This window comes from Elgaria multicarinata, chromosome 5 (genome assembly GCF_023053635.1).
Source record: "Elgaria multicarinata webbii isolate HBS135686 ecotype San Diego chromosome 5, rElgMul1.1.pri, whole genome shotgun sequence".
NCBI lineage: Eukaryota > Metazoa > Chordata > Lepidosauria > Squamata > Anguidae > Elgaria > Elgaria multicarinata.
Genome location: NC_086175.1, coordinates 3,018,965 through 3,040,633, shown reverse-complemented (window position 1 = coordinate 3,040,633; position 21,669 = coordinate 3,018,965). Strand labels below are relative to the sequence as shown.

At 40.5% G+C, this 21,669-nt stretch overlaps 1 protein-coding gene across 2 annotated transcripts in view; it reads left to right on the top strand.

Annotated features, from left to right (window-relative positions):
- Positions 1–21,669, top strand: part of NAT8L (N-acetyltransferase 8 like) — a 77,177-nt gene that overhangs the window by 19,774 nt on the left and 35,734 nt on the right. The window contains exon 2 of one of the 2 annotated variants that reach the window (XM_063125901.1): positions 7,835–7,999. In XM_063125901.1, the coding sequence (XP_062981971.1) occupies positions 7,835–7,999 (165 nt within the window). Of the gene's footprint in view, positions 1–7,834; positions 8,000–21,669 lie in introns of those variants that run through there. The other variant, XR_010025444.1, reaches the window with a different exon arrangement.

Genomic DNA, 21,669 nt, shown 5'->3' with positions numbered 1-21,669 from the left:
AGATAAAATTAGAACAATATAAACATACATATACACAGCTAAAAAGTATTCAATTGTTAACAAATTAAAACCAGTAGAATTTTTTTAAAAGCAATAAAAACAATTAAAACAATTAGAACTATGTGTGACCATGGGGAATTTAGCCCTCAAAGGCTTTAAAGAGCCATGTTTTAATTTGGCACTGAAATGAAGCCAGTGTCAGGGGCCTCCAAGGGAAGTCTATTCCACAACTGGGGTGCCACAACAGAGAACTAGAGTTGGGAACTAGTCTGGGAACTAGACTGGGGAAGTATGGGAACTGGACTGGGAAGTATGGTTCTGCTGGATCTCTTAGCAGCTTTTCATACCATTGAACATGGCATCCTTCTGGTTTACCTGACTGGGATGAAAAATGAGGGTGCCATTTTAGAGTGGTTCCATCTTTTCTGGGAGGTAGATTCCAGAAGGTGGTATTTGGTGAATTCTGCTTGACACCATGGCCTTTGTCTTACGCAGTCTCTCATGGCTCTATCTCATTCCTCGTGCTCTTTAATATTTGCATGAAATCGGTGGAGGAAGATTGCCCAGTGTTTCAGAGTTTGGTGTCACCTGTATGCAGATGATGCCGAACTCTTATTTTCCAATTCCATCTTATTCCAGAGAGGTAGTGGAAGTTCTGAATTATTATTTGAGAGCAGTGATGAGCTAGATGTGAACAAACAAATTGAAACTTAATCCAGACAAGGCAGAAGTGGATTTGGCGTGGAGGACTGGTGACCCTGCAATAGGGATATAGTCTATTTTCTGTATCTGGTTTTATTCCAGGATTCTCAGACAGCATTTGTTACCGGAAATGGTTTTGTGTACTTTTGGATATGACACACTTATGACCATTTCTGGAGAGGCGGAGTTGGCCTCAAGTACTAATGTCTTAGGTACACTTGGGGCCTTGCTAGACCCTGCCGGATAAGCCGGCAGGGAGGCGAAGCGACGGCGCGCTAACTTTAGCGCGCGCCGCCCCGCCTCCTAGACGGCCGATGCACAGGGACTGCGGCAGCCCTGTAGCATCGGCCATTTTTTGTTGTTGTTGTTAAAGGGGCCACGTGCGCCCCGAAGACTCCAGAGAAGGTAGGTGGTTTTTTTTTTAATTAAGCCCCCCCATCCGCTCCTGATCCCCTCCCATGCCTCCTGCCCACTCTTTCCCCACCCTCCCTCCCTCCCCGTCCCCCGTGTTGCCCTCCGCCTTCCCCTGTGTCGCCCTCCGCCGTCCCCTGTGTCGCCCTCCCCCTCTCCTGCCGGTCCGGCCTTCCCCCCTATCTCCCCCCCCCCTGGGATCCCCCCGGCCCGATGGGCACAGCGCTGAGCGCTGTGCCCAGTCCGTGGCTTTTCCCGGCTACTCGCGAGTAAGCGAGTAGCCACAAAAAGCCACGGACCTTGCTAGATGTTCCGCAGCCCCGGCCTCAGGCCGGGGCTGCAGAAAAGGCGTGCCATAAGCGACTTCGCTTATGGCGCATTAAGGGAGGCTTCAGTGCACCTTGACCCCGGATTCCCCTGTGCCTCGTCTGGACGCACAGCAGGGAAACCGGGCCTCACAGCGCGCTAAGGCCTCGTCTAGCAAGGCCCTGAGATTGGACTACTAGAACATGCTCTATGTGGGGCTGCCTTTGAAAATTGCCCAGAAACTACAGTTAGTACAAAATGAAGCAGCTAAACTATGGACTGGAGTTAGTTTTTGAAGCATATAACTCCCCTTTTACATCAAGTGCACCAACTGCTGGTCTGCTTCCAAGGGGAATTCAAAGTGTTGGTTGTCACCTTTAAAAGCTTGGGACTAACCTCTTCACATGCAGTCCTGCCCATCCACTGAAGTCATCTGGAAAGGCCCTCCAGAGAGGTTCAGTTGGTGGGAACACAGGGAAGGGCCTTCTCAGTTGCAGTGCCCAACCTTTGGACTTCCCAGTTCCAGGAAGTCCATTTGGCTGTCCTTCTTGGTATTCAGGCATCTCCTGAATGCTTCTTGTTTCAGTGGGCTTTTGCCTGTTTGTTTAGTTCTGCTGATTCTCTCTATTATTGTTGTTTCCTGTTTTGTAGTTGCTGCTCTGTCTGCCCAGTGATGCAGCTAGGACTGGACCTTGGGGCCAAAGTCCAGCTCCTCACCCCTCAATGACCACACAGAAAGCAGCAAGTGATGAGATGGGCACGCAGCATCCATGTACTTTTAAAAACACGTTATAGTCAGGCAGCGGCTGGCTCAGCAAGTGTGTGATTACAGGTAGCCAACACCCCAGAAGACAGGAATAAAATTCAAAATGACATTGATAGAATAGAAAACTGGGCCGAAGTTAACAGAACGGAATTCAGCAGAGACAAATGCAAAGGTCTGCAATTAAGTCAAACCAAAACAAAACAAATAAAACCGAATACACAGGTATACGATGTAGGATTCCTGGCTGGGAAGTAGTACATGTGAAAAGGATCATTAGCAGTGTGATGCAGCTAAAGAAAAGAAAAGGCTAATGTGATATTTAGAGGTCTATTAAAGTTTCCAAGTCACAAGAATAAATACTTGCATTTTATTCTGCACTAGCCAGGCCTAATTTGGAGTGCTGCGTCCAGTTCTGTGAACCAAACTTTAAGATAGATATAGACAATTTGGAACAGGTTTCAGAGGAGGGCAATGATGATGGTCAAGGGAAACAAATCCTGAAGGGAATAGACGAGGAACTGGAAGTGGTATCAAAAGAAGAGTTGGAAGGGACCTCAAAAGTCATCTTGTCAAACTCCTTAATCCAGGGTGTGGTGGCGTTCTCTGCTGATGCCCCAAAGGGCAGGGATGGATCTAAAGTGGAAGTAAGCAACCTTTTTTTGCCATAGGCTCACCTGGCACTTGGAAGGACAAGTAACCTATCCAAAAGACTGAATGCAGGGGAAAGGTTGGGTCTGAGCCCCAATACACTAAACAGCTTCTTTGAACCCATAGTTTTTAGCACCATCAGAAACTGATTTCTCAGCAGCCAATGAGATGATGATGATGATGATGATTACGATTACAACTGTGAGGGGTAATGCACTTTGGCAGATGCCAAGAAAGGTGTCATTGGGTATATTGGTACCCACATGTTCCTCATTGTCTAACTCTGACCTGATGGATCCAAGTTATAGGAGGGTAGATTTCAATTGAACATTAAGTGAAACTTTATTTATTTATTTATTTATTTATTGCATTTCTATACCGCCCAATAGCCGGAACTCTCTGGGCGGTTCACAAAAATTAAACACATTCAAAGTATAAAACAACAGTATAAAACCATAATATAAAATCTATATAAATAAAAATGTAAATGTTCGTTCGAAACAGACGTTATATCTCCGAAAGTTCTTCACCGATTGCTTTGAAATTTTGACACAACGTTGCATTCGAATACGCGAGCGTTGTTATGTAACTATGTTCTATATGGGGTCAAAAGTTTGTCTTAAAATCGAAGAAATAGGCCTCCTCAAAACCAGTCCTGCTGATCATTGTGACATCGCCAACCAGTAGGCCAATCCACTGCCTCTGCCTTCTCTCCTATTTGCATGTTCTCTCCTATTTGCTCTTATAGGTCATTGTGACATCGCCAACCAGTAGGCCAATCCACTGCCTCTGCCTCCTCTCCTATTTGCATGTTCTCTCACAATTGGCTGAGTGACTATAGATGTCACACCTGTGACAGTTACACGTTCTGAAGAAAGGTAACTGCCAGGAGTTTCCACTAACCTCCTCACCGTAAAAACATCCTTTTTTAAAAAACCAAACAATCTGCTTTACTTCATCCAAATAATGCCTCGCAGAAGATCACACTTAGGTTGTCATACTCGCAGAGTGGAAGCACTGCAACGAGAAATTGCAAATCAGACTGAGGAAGAACGGGCATCAGCAAACGAGAAAAAAAGAAAAAGAATGCCTCAAATATGTGCCAAGGAACCAGCCAAGACGTTCAGCCAGACTTGAGGATGCACGGTTGTGAGCACAGCAATCGCGTTCTACAGCTTCAGATCTGCTTTGTTCTCAACAGAATGAATGCGACAGGCTGAGAGCAGCTGAAAGACGTCAACGAGAAACAGCACATCAGCGTCAAACATGACTCCGTGGTAAACAATCACATGATTACAATCGCCTTGCATTCCAGTACAACCCAGCTGATGATTATAGTTTGAGGTGGCATGTTCTCATCGGCACTATGACTGAAGTGTGTCCTTATTGCAAGGCTCTTAAATTTAATGGAGAAACAAAAGGAATGCGTTGCGCTGCTGGAAAAATTAAACTGCCTCAACTTGGAGAACCACCAGAGCCATTACAAACTTTGCTTGCCGGATATACCGCAGAATCAAAGCATTTCCTATCTAACATCAGGAAATACAACTCATGCTTCCAAATGACGTCATTCGGCGCAGAAATCATCACAGCTCCATTTATGCCAACTTTCAAAGTCAAAGGACAAATTTATCATAAAGCCGGCTCCTTCCTTCCGTTTCAAGATAGTCAACATAAATTCCTACAAATGTATTTCATTGGTGATGGCAATGATGAATTGAATGCACGCTGCGGAATTTATACCGGCATAAAAAGGTCCATCGTTTCAAAACTGCAACAGCTACTTCACGAAAAAAACAATTTAGTACATTTGTTCAAAACAGCAATTGACATGATGCCATCTGATACACACAAGATTGTTATTCATGCTGACAAAACGCCTGCTGGAGAACATGTGCGAAGATTCAATGCTCCAACTATAGACGAAGTGGCAATTGTTATAGTCGGAGATCAATCTTGACAGGACCTTTCAAAGGTGAAGATGTCCTCATTCCTCGCATTCCTATGATTCCAACAGATATGCCATTTCAATTTAAGAGATTGCAATTCCCAATTCGATTGGCGTTTGCAATCACCATCAACAAAGCTCAGGGCCAATCTTTAGAATTGTGCGGTTTAGATCTAGACACAGATTGCTTCTCACATGGACAATTATATGTTGCGTGTTCTAGAGTCGGCAAACCAGACAATCTCTATATCTGCACAGACAATGGAACAACTAAAAATATTGTATATCCACAAGCATTGTGAAATTAAACATATTAGAAACATCCGCTTTGTCTTTTCTTTCTTTTCAATTTAACCAGACTGAGCCACAGCAACGCGTGGCAGGGTACAGCTAGTACAATATAAAAGCTCAACCAGATAAAACCAGCAGAAATGCAAAATTACAAATTTAAAACACCAGTTAAAATTTATTTTTCCTAAAGCTTTTAAAACTTGATTTTGTTCTGACTTTATACTGTTAGTTTTACCCTACCCAGTGCCTGTTTACCCTACCCTGTGCCTGTTTGCATTCTCTTCCCCTCCTTATTGTTTCATTATGATTTTATTAGAATGTAAGCCTATGCGGCAGGGTCTTGCTATTTACTGTTCTACTCTGTACAGCACCATGTACATTGATGGTGCTATATAAATAATAATAATAATAATAATAATAATAATAATAATAATAATAGTAATAATTTATATACTGTTAAAATGCTGGGAGAATAAAAAGGTCTTCACCTGGCATCTAAAGGCATATAATGTAGGTGCCAAGCGAACCTCCTTAGGGAGCTCATTCCACAGCCGGGGTGCCACAGCAGAGAAGGCCCTGCTCCTCCTGGTAGCCACCTGCCTCACTTCCTTTGGCAGGGGCTCGTGGAGAAGGACCCCTGAGGATGACCTTAGGGTCTGGGCATGTACATATGGGAGGAGGCGTTCCTTCAGATAGCCTGGCTCCAAGCCGTTTAGGACTTTAAATGTTAATACCAGCACTTTGAATCGGGCCCAGACCTGGATTGGCAGCCAATGAAGCTGGAAAAGGACCGGCGTGATGTGGTCTCGTCAGCCAGTCCCTGTTAGTAAACGGGCTGCCCTGTTTTGTACCAGTTGAAGTTTCCGGACCGTTTTCAAAGGCAGCCCCACGTATAACGCGTTGCAGTAATCCAAACGAGAGGTTATCAGAGCATGGATAACTGTAGCTAGGCTTAATGGTAAGAGCAGTTTGCAGTGGTGCAGCTAGGTAATTTTATACCCCTACTATTAACGGTCTTGTGGAGCTCCCTTTTGTTCCCCTGATGCTATGCACATTTACTTGGAATAGGTACAATTTTGTTGTAGAAAAGTACAATATATTTAAGAAAGAAACAAAGGTACTGAAAATTGTTGATACACTAATAAATGTTAGCAACCCAAAGAACTGTGAATGATATGCTGGCAAACACACGTCTATTTCAAGAGTTCTATTGTCTTGCTGGGGCATCTTCCCCTTTTCTGTCACTACCTATTAGTTCTATTTCACACTGAGACATATATTTCTAGGATATATATGAATTTTTACAAACTTGCTAGGGATGACCTGAAAAACAAGTTTGAAATAGCCAAATTTGCCTAATGTTGTATTTATTTATTTATTTATTTATTTATTTATATATTTAGAGTATTTTTATCCCACACCTCAGCCAAAAAGGCTCCCGGAGCGGCTTACAATTGATCAGTAAAGAAGACAGTCCCTGCCCTCAGGCTTACATTCTAAAAAAGACATGACACACAAGGAAAATGGGATGGGGAGGGAAGAGGGAGAAAATAAAAATAAATTAAGGAGACTGTTAAAGCTCATGAGAAGGCCGTGCTCCCCCCTCTTATCTCCCAATGGAGGGGGAAATATTTGCAATTGGCATCCGTTCATTGTTACTAATTTATTTATTTATTTATTTATTTATTTATTACATTTTTATACCGCCCAATAGCCGAAGCTCTCTGGGCGGTTCACAAAAATTAAAACCACAAAAAACATCCAACAGGTTAAAAACACAATTACGAAATACAGTATAAAAAGCGCATAAACTTATAAACTTATGAAATGGAAAATTTTCTGTGAAAAACTACTAAGCACTACTCTGCTCCACATTACTGTCCATCACATCCAGTTTAGCAAGAGGGAAGCAAAAGGTCTAGACATGTACCTCTAAGAATTGTGCCAAGGTGAAAATCCTGCCACTACTCCTGTTGTAGCATCACTGTGATGTGGCAACCATAAGGAGGTAGTAAGGACCAACAAACTGTGTGGCAAAACTATGTGGTAGTAGGAGGACAAGGGGCTAAATCTTGTGTATTAATTTGACTAGTTAGTAACTAGTTCCTTGAAGTCCCTAAGATTAATTGAGTTGTGTTTCTGCCATGAGCAGATTTCTTGTCCTCATGGTTTTGTCATGGATAAGAGATCTGTAAAAGGTTTATAAATGCAGTGACTTGTCATATTTTTTATGAATAGCCTAATATACTTGCCTAATATACACATTTCTGCAAGCAATTTTCCTAATATAATGTATTTTTGAAAGTTATGTTCCCTAATATATATATTTTTGGATGCATTTTTAATTGGAAAACTTCACTGCAAAATCTGGAGAAGTGTGACTTTTGAAGGATAACAGTTTCGGTTCAAAAAGTGGTTTGAAAGCAAGAAATTAGGGAGAACTAATTTCTCCCCCATCCCTACTGCCAGCCTCTGACAATGTGAATAGATGGATTTTTAATAGCTCACTGCATAAGACAACTGAACAGATATGATTTTTTTCAAAATAATTTAATAATCTTAAGTGAATATATTAGCACATTTTTTATTTTTGAAAGACCTATTTTATTAACAGAAGGAATGTATAAATGGATATGAAAATGTAGTGTATAAGCAACTCATTTTTGGTATAATATCTGTGACTTATGGGTTTGTGTTCCAAAATCAACACTAAATTCTCTTTTCTGACAGGTATCGTTTATTTCTCTTCCTTATCTCCATAGTAATATGCTTTGTTGTGACCAAGTCCTTGCTGCTGACCTGCTGTTTACCCATCTTTCTAATGGGTATGAGGTACTACTTCAGTAGAAAAGTTATCCTCAACTATCTCGAGTGCGCACTGAATACGGACATGTCTGATATTGAGCAATATTACATGAAATCACCAGGTGAGTAATAAGTCCATGGAGGGATTCATCACCAAACCCTACTTGTGAAATACAATAATTAAACATCTTTCCAGTGTCGTAATGACTGAAGAGTCATGCTAAGAATGCAGATGTAGACAAATAAGAAAACCTGTTATCTTTAAAAGGAAATCAAGACAATGGACGTGTTTCTTCTGGTTTTGTTTCGGTACTTGTGTTCACATGGAGGTGGCAGAAGTTGGAAGCCACAGTAGTCTCTTTGGGTTTTATTTTCATTGTGTTTCTCTCTCTGTTCAATTTTTTTTTTGATGCCTAATAACTAACAGCAGCACAGAGAGCCTTAAAGAGAGGGAGAAACTCATGGGACTGAAATGTATAAAAACCCCGCTCTACTTCAGATTTAGAGACTTGAGTATTTTAATTATTTTGAATGTAACTTTATTCCAGTAGGCCGCCGCATATTTACGAGGTGCATGAATCAGGCACATGTGGCATATAGAGATAAATATTCCATACTATTTTTTAAAAAAATCCTCTGCTGTAATACAGATTTGTACAGTAGTTATGTAGCTGTTATTTACTGAGTGAGTAATGTGTGAGAGTGTACATAGATATAGGTATAGATAGATATTTGCTGGAATAGGAGTTGTTGAGTGCTTGGTTTTTTTTTTAAAAAAAAACTCCCTGCTTCAGACTGCAAAATTCTTTAAAATCTGTCTGTGAAATATGTATTTACACATATACTAATATATACTTTTTTTTGTTTAAGCATAATGGGTCTCCCAAGTAATTCTCAGAACACATTTTTGTGTGTGTAGGATATCTTCTATGAAAATGTATACAACATATAGTGTTCTCCCTCCGCTTGAAATCTAGTAATATTGTTCAAATGAATTATTTATCAGAATGTAATATATTAATATTTGAATCTATTTAAATAACGACAACTATAAAAGCATGTTTAGCTTTTTACCCTGGAAAAAATATATACACCATCATGTATGAAGTGTGGCATGTTTGGCACTAGTAAACATTTTCAAAACTTTCAGGCCCTGTTTTATGGGAAGTCCTTGTGAGCCTTAACTATGGTTATCACAGTGAACACTGAAATGCTTAACTCTACTTCTGGAGGAACAAGGGGATTTGCCCCATGGAGGGAATGTGTATGCCTGGGGTTGGCTCTGTTGACTATGGTTTGTGTCTCCACCAGTCTACACTGAAAAGGTGTCTCACTTTGATTGCAGAAAGGGATGAAAGCAGAAAGACAGGGCCCCCACCATTGGAGGGGGTGATCTGACCTTAGATGGCCCCTCCCAGTCCCACAATCCTTTGTAACCCTTCCTTCTCTGAAATTGTAGAAGCAAAAAAGATAAGGATTGAGGGTGGTTCATGGCTCTTCAGGGAACCCTTTTGTAAATTTGGTCCTCTTTAACCTCAGAACGTACACCAAATGGGTCCGAAACACCCCGGTGGGTAACCAGTGCTAATCCAAACAGACAAACATTTACTCCCAACTGACAAGCATCACCACAGGCATGATTGTAAATAAGAATCTATTTATTGTAAAAATTGCAAAATTAAACAAGTGGCATGGTTATTTAAGTATACAATCTCTCTCTGTGTGGTTACAAGAAAAGAGAATGAAATGCAAATACAAGACTAATTAAAAGAATTGTAGTTGCCAAAGCAGGTATTACAAACTTAGCTAATAAGATAACAGCTTGAGCTTCTAGCATTGTTATGACTCCTCTTCATTATCTGCTTCTGTTTACTATTTGCAGTTTAAAGCTAAACTAAAACACGTTCGACTATACTAAAACATAGTAATTAACCCTCCCTATTCTTCCTCCTGCACACTATTTGAAACTAAAAGCTATGTTGAAGCATTACTAAGTTCCTCTAGGCATGTGAAGAATAAAAGCAGAAGTTAGAGTGAAAGAGAAAATCCAAGACATGAAAATATTCTAAGTCCCAAAGTCTAAAAGCATAAAGAGATTCATAGTTACCCAAATCCTTGGGCTTGTTAATCCAAAAATCAGAGGTGAAGTCGAAGAGAAGGAGAAAAAAAATTAAAAATCTGCCTGCAGTCTTTATTACCTTACCTTGATTGGCGTATTTCTGTCTAGCACATCTTCTTTGAACTCACGTTCCTCTTCAGACATATTTGGTCATATCCGCCCAAACACCTCCCAAGTGTCACGTTTGCTCAGTATTATGATTTTCCATGCCCAACTTCGAGTGAGGACATTCTCTTATTAGCAGGTGCACACCATGAGATGTCACAACAGGTTTCTTCCTCTTCCTGGTGGACGTCTGAGCATGCTCAGTTCTCTCGTTCACTCTGCTGGCACACTGTGGCCTTGAATGAGCTCTGAAAAACCACTTGTAAAATCCATTGTGTTCCCCCCCCCCACTTTTCTTCAAAGAAGTCCTGCAAGTCTCAGCTAGAGTCTTAGTTAATGGCATAAAATCAATTAGCATAGAATCAAACTTCAAGGACTTCATGCCCATGGCTCAGGGGCCTGGAATATACTTCTGGGGGACTTTCAGATATGAGTCCGGGGTCTTTTAGAGGGTCTTCTTGTATATCTCCCCAAAACCCTCACTCAAACCATTCCACCATTCCAGATCAAATCATCCATATTTAGCCTGAAGTAGCCTTCTTTATGCAGCATAATTTAACCCTTTTAGCACCAGATTAACACTGTCCATGCTTTGAGAATTGGGGTAGGGTGGGGCATAGTGTGTTTCTTTCCCGCTGCCATCAGTGGGAGAGAAGCTGTTAAAGAAAGAAAGAAAAACATTCAGAAAAGGGGTGGGTGGAAATCCTGGCCAGTCTTCCCTTCATAGCATGGCTTTGGATTTTTGGGAGGCTCCAGTGTCCCAGAAAACCTGCCCCGACTGATAGGATTGCAACCATGCATGAGAACATTGGGCAGCATTCTAAAAACAAAACAAAACCACGCATACATGTTTCCCCCTTTTTTTACACAGTTCATTTGTGCTTCAAGTGCCAATGATTAATCTCCAGTAGTGGAGATAGTCAGTGTGTTTATTTTAATATCATGTGTGTCCATGTGAAACCTCTTGCTTTTGAGGAATTAAAAGCCGACTGAAGTACTCTGAAAGTGTGCTTGTGAGAGTGTTACCACACTTGCTCAAAAAAGTTGTCTTTAATGCATGTTTCAACCTTGTTCCATATTTGAGGCACAAGATACTCAGGAACAACAGATGATTGGGGAATTAGTCTGGTACCAAGGGAGCTCAGTCCCTGGCTCAATTCATGCTGGATACAGGCTGTTGTTAGTCTAGTAATGCTAGTCCAGAAACTAGCATGTTTGCTAAGTTACCAGGGAACCACAAATTATGTCTTTTATACTGTTAGTTTTATTGTCCCCTGTGCCTGTTTGGTGCTTCCCCTTTCCCTTTTCTTACTGTTTTATTGTGATTTTATTAGAATGTAAGCCCATGTGGCGGGGCGTTGCTGTTTTATTATTTTACTATGTGCAGCACCATGTACATTGATAGTGCTATATAAATTATTATTATTACTATTATTATTGATGATGATGTCGAGGCAGTGGCAACTGGTGGAAGAAAGAGATACGAGCTCTGGTGCTGTGTGTAAATAAACAATGCACGTTTTATTTTTGTAACCATGTGAAAAAGCTCGATGTTTCGGATTCAGAAGAATCCTTCCTCAGGAGCTAAAACAAATAGATTACAAAGCCATTATTTCATATAAAAGAAAAAGAACAACACGCATACAGATATAATTGAAAATGTGAATAATAATATAGTTTTTCGTTCTGGCAACTACAATACTGTGCATATCTCTCTGTCCTGACTCCTACTGAGCTGATTCTTAACTGAAGAACTTTAGATATCTATAATAAAATTTGGATATCTATAATAATACAGTTTTTCATTCTGGCAGCTTCAATACTATACATAATTAAAACATGGTAATCTACTGTCATTTGTCCAAAAATACACGTAGTATATTTAAAAAACAGATAATACACAACAAATTAAAAGTCATAAAATGCTCTTTTTCAAACATGTAATATATTCTAGTCCTTTTTTCAAACTGCATCGATAGCTGTTAAGACCATAAGTATAACTGTATAAGTAATTAGATTCCCCCAGTTGACTTTATGTTGTGGTCTTAACAGCTATCGATGCAGTTTGAAAAAAGGACTAGAGTGTATTACATGTTTGAAAAAGAGCATTTTATGACTTTTAATTTGTTGTAAAAAGTTAAGAATTTGTTGTTAATGAGTTAAGAATCAGCTCAGTAGGAGTCAGGGCAGAGAGATATGCACAGTATTGTAGTTGCCAGAAAGAAAAACTATATTATTATAGATATTCACATTTTCAATGAAATCTGTATGGGTGTTGCGCTTTTTCTTTTATATGAAATAACGGCTTTGTAATCTATTTGTTTTAGCTCCTGAGGAAGGATTCTTCTGAATCCGAAACATTAAGCTTTTTCACATGGTTACAAAAATAAAACGTTCATTGTTTATTTACACACAGCACCAGAGCTCGTCTCTCTTTCTTCCACCTCCTTACTGGTGCCAATTCCCTTCACCCATCAGTGGCGACTGGTGCCTATTGGAGCTGGTGGGCTGGAGCCAAGAGCTGCCAGGGGGGTGGGGGGAAGCAGGGAGGGAGTCACCAGAGGCAGAACATTCTTTTGAATCCCCATCAGCTCATACCTCAAAAAATGGAAACTGAGCAAAATGAACTTTAAAACCATGAGGGCAAAGCGGTTGAAAGGCAGGGTGGGGGAAGGCACAAAGCCACACAAAAGCTTTGGATCCAAATTCTCCTGTTCTAGCAAAAACTACCATTACACAGAAAATCTAGTGGCTTTAAGTTCATTTGAGCAAAATACGGAGGTGGCAGAATCCATCCAGCCACATTATTATCATCGTCAACAACAATTTTCTTGCTTGTGGTGGCTTTTCTAGAGGGACATGACAGGCTTTGCCAAGTCATGCTGTCCTTTACTAATTCAGGAAATGAGCATGTTTTAAGTATGACTGCTTTCTGGATGTTGGTTTGGATGTATTTTGGTAGGCCTTCTTCTTCTTCTTCTTCTTATTATTATTATTATTATTATATTTCTAGAGAGGTATCAATGTAAATATTTCAGCAAAAATAACAAAGGATCTAGTGGCACCTTAAATTCTAACAAATTTATTCTGGCATAAGGTTTCATGAACACTGTCTGATTGCATGTGATGAAGTGGACAGTCAGCATGAAAACTTGTGCCAGAACAAATGTTAGTTTTTAAAGTGCCAAAAAAAGAAGGAACCCCAAGAAGGAAGCCAAAAAACCCTCCCTCTCCAAAAGATTTCTAACAGTCTTTTTCTTCATTGTTTCTATTGCACAAAATAAAAGATCTCTCATCATTCTTTGTCCCTGTAAGAAACTATATAAATGAAAAACAACAAGGAATCTTAAGATCAGAATAGGAGAACATATTAGCGATATTAAAAGTGAAATTGCGGGAGGACCAATCGTACAACACTGGAAAGATAAATCTCATAAGATAAGAGATCTCTTTTCACGGCCTGAAACAGAATTGGTGAGGCCAGTGTCAGTACACTGACTCACCTCCAAGACTAGCAAAGACTCACCCACACTCATGACCTCAATGAGCATGAAAGAACAGGTCAAGTTTTATTGGCTTTAAAAACTCAGTTGGCAAGAGAGAGCAAGTAGTTCCTTCAGAGGCCATTGACACATTAACTAGATTCCTTATTTGTTTTGTTGTTGTTTTATTTTGTATGTTTGCCTAGGAATTGCAGGCACATAAACAATGTACAAACATTAAAAAATCAACATAAAATTGTTGATAGGTTTACATCTATAAGCCTATAAATAGATATAGATGGAAACACAAGCCCTCTTCAGCTGTGTACTATTGGAAAATCAGGGTTGGAACCCTCTTTGTCCCTTGGAAAATCAGGGCTCAAAATTGCATGGAGAGCTCCATGGATCGAGGAGGTGTCCAGTGCAGACAGTCATCTCCGTGAGCCCCTGCCAAAGGAAGTGAGGCAGGTGGCTACCAGGAGGAGGGCCTTCTCTGCTGTGGCACCCCGGCTGTGGAATGAGCTCCCTAAGGAGGTTCGCTTGGCACCTACATTATATGCTTTTAGACGCCAGGTGAAGACCTTTTTATTCTCCCAACATTTTAACAATCTATAAATACATTTTAACATGGTGTTTTAAATTTGTAATTTTGCATTGCTGCTGTTTTTATCTGGTTGAGCTTTTATATTGTATTTTATATTATGGTTTTATACTGTTGTTTTATACTTTGAATGGTTTTAATTTTTGTGAACCGCCCAGAGAGCTCCGGCTATTGGGCGGTATAGAAATGTAATAAATAAATAAATCTCTACATGTGTAACACAATGAGAATGAGGGTGGTTGGGGTAGAGGTGGCTCATCCCTGCTCCCCCTCCTCACATGTAGAGACAACATGCATTTTAAATGCCTGAAGAGGGCTTTAAATTAAGGGAGTTCATGAAAGGGGAAATTGCCATTTCCTCCTCCTCCCTGCAGCCACTTGTGCCCCCCTAAAAGCCTCTCTAAGGGGTTCAGGGCCATCTTGAACTGTGTTGCATTGAACACAGGGCTGCTGATGGCGGGGGGAAGGAAGGGGTTGAAAGCTTTCCTTTGAACTATGAGCTTCTTTAGATGAAAGGGAAATAGTGTTCACTTACTGGCACTTTTCTTCCAGCTTCTTGCGCAATTGTAATGAGCTGGGCGACCACATGGTCTGTAACTGAAAACTTCCCCTCCTCTCAGTGCTCATAGTACTGAGCAGGACAGCACCCTCTAGTGGGTGTTTTGTAGCACAACTTTGGCTGCACACATTAGGAAATCAAGAGATATCTCAAAAGAATCGAGATATCCAAGGGCTTTTTTTCAACAGAATAACTGGGAGAAAGATCAAGAGGCATGCAGCAGGTTCACAAAGTCATCAAAATAATTTGCAAACTTCCATGAGTGGCCAGTCACAAGCATGTTATAAACTGCTCAATTAGAGAAGCAATCACTCATTTAGAGAAGCCCTACATTAAGGCAGAAAGTAGATTTCCAGATATTTTGGCCTTCAACTCCCAGCATTCCTGACCATTGGTCATGCTGGCAAGGGCTTCTGAAAGTTAAAGGCCCAAACATGAGGAGATTTATCTTCTGCCCACCCCTGCCTTAAGGTTAAATTATCTCTAAGCCATAGATATTCTATAAACTATATATACACTATAGATTCCCTGGTTCTCCCATTTCTCTCCCATTATGCCTCCCCCCTCATAGCATTCCAAAAATAATAGCTAAGAGGTAAGGGGGGGCAGCCCCTCTCTGTCTTACCTGTGAAGTCTATTCTACTGTGTGTCTGTGTCTTCACCAGCGGAACATGATTAGGGCAGAAGATAGAATTTAATCACGCACAGCCATGCGTGTTTAGTTAAGGTCTGACAGGAAAAAAAGCATTCTACCATTATAATGGGGTAATTGGGGGGGGGTGTCATTCTAACATTCATATAGTTGAACATTTTTCACCTATCTTCCTGAAATTTACATGTGCCAGAAAGAGGCACACGTAACCTGAAAATTTCAAGAAGATTGGTGAAAGACTGAGGGAAGGAGGGCAGTTTAAAGTAGAAAATGAAAAATCTCCCTCTCTCACTGTGATTGCTAAAAAAGGATTGACGAGGATTTGTGCTCTCATCTCCTCATGAAATGACAGGTTACCTAATTAAAATCCCAATTATTTTGTCTTCCTTTAATCTAATGTTTGATAGAACAGCTGTTTTAGATAGATAGTTTTTTAAAAATACAATATTTATCTTGAGCCATCAGCTTCCATAGGAACTGATGGAGCTCACTAGACTGGAACACTGAGAGGCCAGTGGGAGGGACTGCCTGCCTCATGGATTCCCTTAACAACAACAACAACAACAACAATAAATATATTTCTTACCTGCCTCTCCGATTGGATCGAGGCGGGGAACAACAGCAAGCATAAAATACAAATTAAAAACATAGTATACACTGTTTAAAAAAATCCTAAAAGCACACTAAAAGTATCCTACTGGCATAGTCTACTCAGAAGTAAATTCCGTTGAATGCAATTGGTCTTACTCCCAGGTAAAGATGTAGACAATTGCAGCATTTTTAAAATTGGAGCCGGGTGGGTAGAGGGGGAATGATTTAATCTTTTCTTTTCAGCACAATAATAATACTACAATTGCAACTTATTTTCTTGCTTGCTTTGTGTTTAAGCTTCCTCCCCACTTACTTTTGTCCCCTAATCCCACTTTTCCTGGTTAAAAATAAATAAATAAGTAAAAAAGCTTCACTGATTCCAATGGATCCCTTGCTGCCTGGTAAGCCCCACTATATTCAGTGATGCTTTACTCACTTGCAAGTCTGCTTCAGATCACAGCCTTAATTTGCCTTTTTGCCTCCTCAGTGTTTTGGCCCACATACCTAAGCATACTTACTAGATTGCAATTTCCAGGACAATTCAGTGGGATTTACTTGAGAGTGTACACATGCAGAGGATTGTGCTATGAATAAATATGATTTCCAGACTCTGGTCAGGAAGGTTTCATTAGTAATTTTTGGTTCCTATATTTACCTTGCAATCATATGTATGTTTACTTAAGAGTCACTCCCATTGTTTTCAATGGGATTTCCTCCCAGGAAAATGTCACAAAGCTTTGTTGCCTCTTCCCCACTGTACACAAACAGCTGGGAACTGCATGCAGTGAAAATATGGGAGAACTGGAGAGTAGTAAGCAAAACGTCTTCCCCTTTTTTCATTTTGGACTACTGATCATGCAACAATCTAGAAATGAAAAGGCTTGTTGTTGTTTTTGTTTTAAGTACAAAAACTATACCTTAGGTGTATGTGCTGAGTGTGGAGGATCCTATTGGATCAAGATAGGCTTGGGACCGCAATGCCTGATGGAACGCCTCTCCCGACATGAACCTACCCGTACACTGCGCTCAACATCTAAGGTCCTCCTCCGAGTGCCTACTCCGAGGGAAGCTCGGAGGATGGCAACAAGGGAGAGGGCCTTTTCAGTGGTTGCTCCCCGACTGTGGAATGATCTTCCCGATGAGGCTCGCCTGATGCCAACATTGTTATCTTTTTGGCGCCAGGTCAAGACTTTTCTCTTCTCCCAGACATTTTAACAGCATTTAACAACGTTAAGTTTGTTTTTAATGGACCCCAGAATTGTTGTTTTTAAATGGATACTGTTTTTATACTGTTTTTATGTTTTTTAAATTTTGTATACTTTTAATGTTTACTATTTTTAATTGTTGTAAACCACCCAGAGAGCTTTGGCTGTGGGGCGGTATATAAATGTAATTAAATAAATAAATAAATAAATAAATAAATAAATAAGACCACAGTACATGGGTAGGGTATTAGAAAGTACAGAAGGTGAGTTTATTCCATTATTTGTCACAGACTTCAGTATTCACATGTAGTTTATAGTATGAAGTAAGTCGAGAACAAACCCAAAGATGCCTTTCTGTGTGCTGTATATATGAGAGAGCAGGCACACAGGCATAGGCAGACAATGGGCCAGACATAGACTTCCAGCCTAACCTTACAGGGTTGTTGCGAGGATAAAAGTAGCACCTGCCATACACCCAAGCATTACCAAACATTAGTTTTTCATTTCTATGAAAGTGAGCAGGAGAAGAAGCTCTAGGTAGTTTGGGGCCAGTTGTAGACTCTTAGCCTAACCTACCTCATGGTTTGTGTGTGTTGGGAGGGGGAATATGGCACTTGGTTATAACTAGTTTATTGAAAGAATGAACAGTCCTGGGCCAGCTAGCTTTCCCTTTCCCCCTTGCTAGCGAAGCTTCTTTGCAACTAATCAACTTTCAAGATTAGTGGGCAATTCAGGACAGGTAAAAGAGGTACTCCTTCAGACAGCACATAGTTAACTATAGAATTTAGTATCACAGGATGTTGTGCTGGCCACCAATTTGGATGGAATGCCCTCCTTTCCATATGGTCAACCTATGACATAACACTATTCCCCCTTCTGAAGAGGTCTGGACCACAGACTACTAAAGACAAATGAAGTGGCAGACCATAATAACTGTTCATGTAACCATTTGCTTTATGAGGCAGGTGCTCCTGCAGACTACTAAACAGAGGGACTATCAGACGTTGCCTACCAGGGCCTGACAGAAACTGCTCTCAGCTGAACTTGATGGAATCCCACCCTCCACCCCTGGGTTTAATTTACCTGGCTGGGCCTTGCAGGGAACTACAGGGACAGATGGAGCAGGCATACATAACACACATAGAGTGCTGAGAGTGGCAAAACTAAAAGCAAGTATGTTGCTTTTCAAGAATCAAGGAAATTCACGGGGTCTTACTTCAAGGGGTCTTATTATGGATGGAAATGCAGCCTGTGCAGGCTTGAAACTTGACCACAAACTTGATCACAATCTGCTTTTGATCTACATGCTTTTTCTTCCAAACAGGAAGAAAAGGCATGTAGCATAAAATGAGCTATAATAATTAACATAGTAAACTGTAACTTATTCTAATATAAAATATTCCCCTCTATCATCTTGTGTGCTTCCAGAATTAGTCAGGGATTTTTATTTCCAGTAGAATGATTTTTCAAGTTGTTTCCAAATGCAGACCCAAAACATGAAATGCTCCCTTTTTATAAGGCAGTCATAAAAAGCTTTTATCTCTGGACACTGGCTATTGAAAAGTTCAAATTAGACACACCAGATTACAAGTCAGAGAACATAACTTCTGGGGTTCATTTTTTAATTTGAAAAGTGGTTGAACACATAATACTAGCTTTGATTTTATATTGGATGTAACATCCTGGATGATGTTGGCTTGGTTTTCAACTGTACAATACCCAGTCATCTATTACACAAAGCCACGCAATTCATTAAACAAAAAACCTACGGTTTACAAAACAACGTTAAGGCTCTAGAGCTTTCAACCAAGCACCAAAAAGCAGAGAAATTGGGAGTTAAGGATCAGAAGCCTCAACGCCATGTCCTCCCCTAAGGAGGCAGAAAGTGCAAGTTGAAATTCTCATTCTCCCAAAGCAGATAAATCGTGAGGACAGGATGGAGAATAGGATATGCAGAGGTGACTGTGGGGTTGTGGGAAACTGATTAATAACTTAGGGCCACCTACTTATCTTACTTTTTTTTAGAGCAGCCCTTCCCCAACCTGGTGCCCTCCAAAGGTGTTGGACTACAACTCCCATCATTGCAAGTCAGTATGTCCCATGGTCGTCATCAGTTTTTCACAACCCCACAGTCACCTCTGGAGAATATGATATGCCTTAAAGTTGTTTTGTAAACCAATAAGTTTATAAGGGAGGCAAGTTGGAAGAAGGTTGTGAACAAGACTGACTGATTAACTTTACTTAGTGCATGTTGATGTACTAGCCTTTTCTAATTTAAACAAGGTGTCGTATAACCAATTGGACAATAAAAGAATTGGGAAAAGTACAGAATGAGGTTGTAAAGTCTTACAGAGCTGGGGCCTGATAGAGCTACTTGAGGAAAAGAGAGCCGAGGCAGCTGGCCAGAGTACTCAGCAAAGCAGAGAGCAAAGGCAAATACAGTGGGCAAAAGGCAGCGGGGGGGGGGGGGGGGAGCAGAGATGGTAACAGCACACGAGCAACAGGTGCCTAAAACTCACTGTCTCATTAAAAGGGACAAGTTGTGTACATTTTAACTTTCATACTGTCAAACAAAACTGTGATACAACTGTCTAGTCTTAACTTTGCAAATGTTTTCTATACCAGAATGTTCTCTGGTTAGATGACCTGACTGACGACAGAATCGTACATCAAAGGCGAAGGCACAGGCTTTGCTCTACCAGCTTTGCTCATTGTGCGGCAGGTGCTGCTTCCCGCAGCGACCCTCTTTTCCAGCTTGACATAAATTTAACATGGCTGGTAAGTCCCATTTATCACAGCGAACTGTAAAAAAAAGCACACAAAAACATCCCAAGCAGTAATCTTGTCTACAGTCTTCCAAAACAAAACAAGATGAAAAGGTCAAAGCACTACAGGATATAGTTCTATGAGAGAAAGTTTGGCCTTGAAACAAATGACCTGTTCAGTGCTACTTTCCACCTGATTAAGTAGCCATATAAAATAAATGTGCAAGAAAGGTAAGAAATAGATGCTCCATTTGGGGGTGAATTGTTTTTTTTAAATTTCCAGTGTGAACATTGTTGATGTTACGCAAAGCAGAGAAAGATCATAGCTCAGTAGTAGAGCACATGCTTTGCTTGAGGGAGTATGATTACTCCTTTTTATACAGGTTCCTTCAAATTCTGACTAATATTTTCTTCACTGCCACCCATCCTTCCTTTTACTTGAAATTAGGGGCTCCATCACACCTATTTTACGCCCCCTAATTTGCCTCTTTGTCTTTTACTTCCATTTCATAAGCGCTGCAAGCGCTGCTCTCTTTCACGATCATTGCTATACCAGTGAACTTTCTTCTCACTTGTTTGCTTTCCTGCTGCTGTTGCGGTGAGCTCACCTCACCCCACTCTGCCCCTTCTTCTTCCCCCTCCAGTTCATTGGTTCTTGTCATTGATGGACATTGTGATCAATGTGGTAGCCTTCCCCCCTCGCTCATTGGAGTGCCTATGGAAATTAACCAAAATGCTTACAGCCCCGTCATTTTTAAAGATAAAGTGATGAAAATTGTAAGGAGGGCTTTAGCTGTGCCAAGGTTGAATCAGATCAGTTCATGCCTTGATTTTTGCAAATTTTTTAGTTAGCTAAAACTAGGCTGACATCAGTTTCCCAAAGGACCTTTTCTTCTGTCGCCCCCAGATTGTGGAATGGCCTACCGGAGGAGATTCGTAAAATTAACACTATGTATGATTTTAAGGCAGCTTTAAAGACTAGCCTTTTCCGGCAGGCCTATCCAGATCAATGTTAAATCATGATTTTTTAAGATGTATTGATTCCTGTTCTAATGTTGTTCCCCGCCTCGATCCAAAGGGAGAGGCGGGTAAGAAATAATTTATTATTATTATTATTATTATTATTATTATTTTAAAATGGAAATTAACCAAAATGCTTACATCTGCATAATTTTAAAGATAAAGGGATGAAACTTGGCATAGCAATACAACATAAGGCCATGCCAAATTTGAATCAGATCAGTTCATGCCTTGTTTTTTTAGGAATTTTTAATTCCCCCCATTAAACCATTTTCCTGCCAGTACACCAATGTGAAATTCCACCTGTTTGCATTTCACAGAATCATAGAATAGTAGAGTTGGAAGGTACCCATAAGGCCATCAAGTCCAACACCCTTCTCAGTGCAGGAATCTACCTTAAAGCATCCTTGACAGATGGTTGTCCAGATGCTTCTTGAATGACTCTAGTTTGGGCAACCCATGACCTCCCTAGGTAATTGGTTCTATTGTCAAATTGTTCTAACAGTCAATGAGTTTTTCCTGATGTCCAGACAGAATCTGGATTCCAGAGCCTATTATTCCATGTCCTGCACTCTGGGATGATTGAGAAGAGATCCTGGCCCTCCTCTATGTGACAACTTTTCAAGTATTTGAAGAGTGCAATCATGTCTCCCCTCAATCTTCTCTTCTCCAGGCTAAACATGCCCAGTTCTT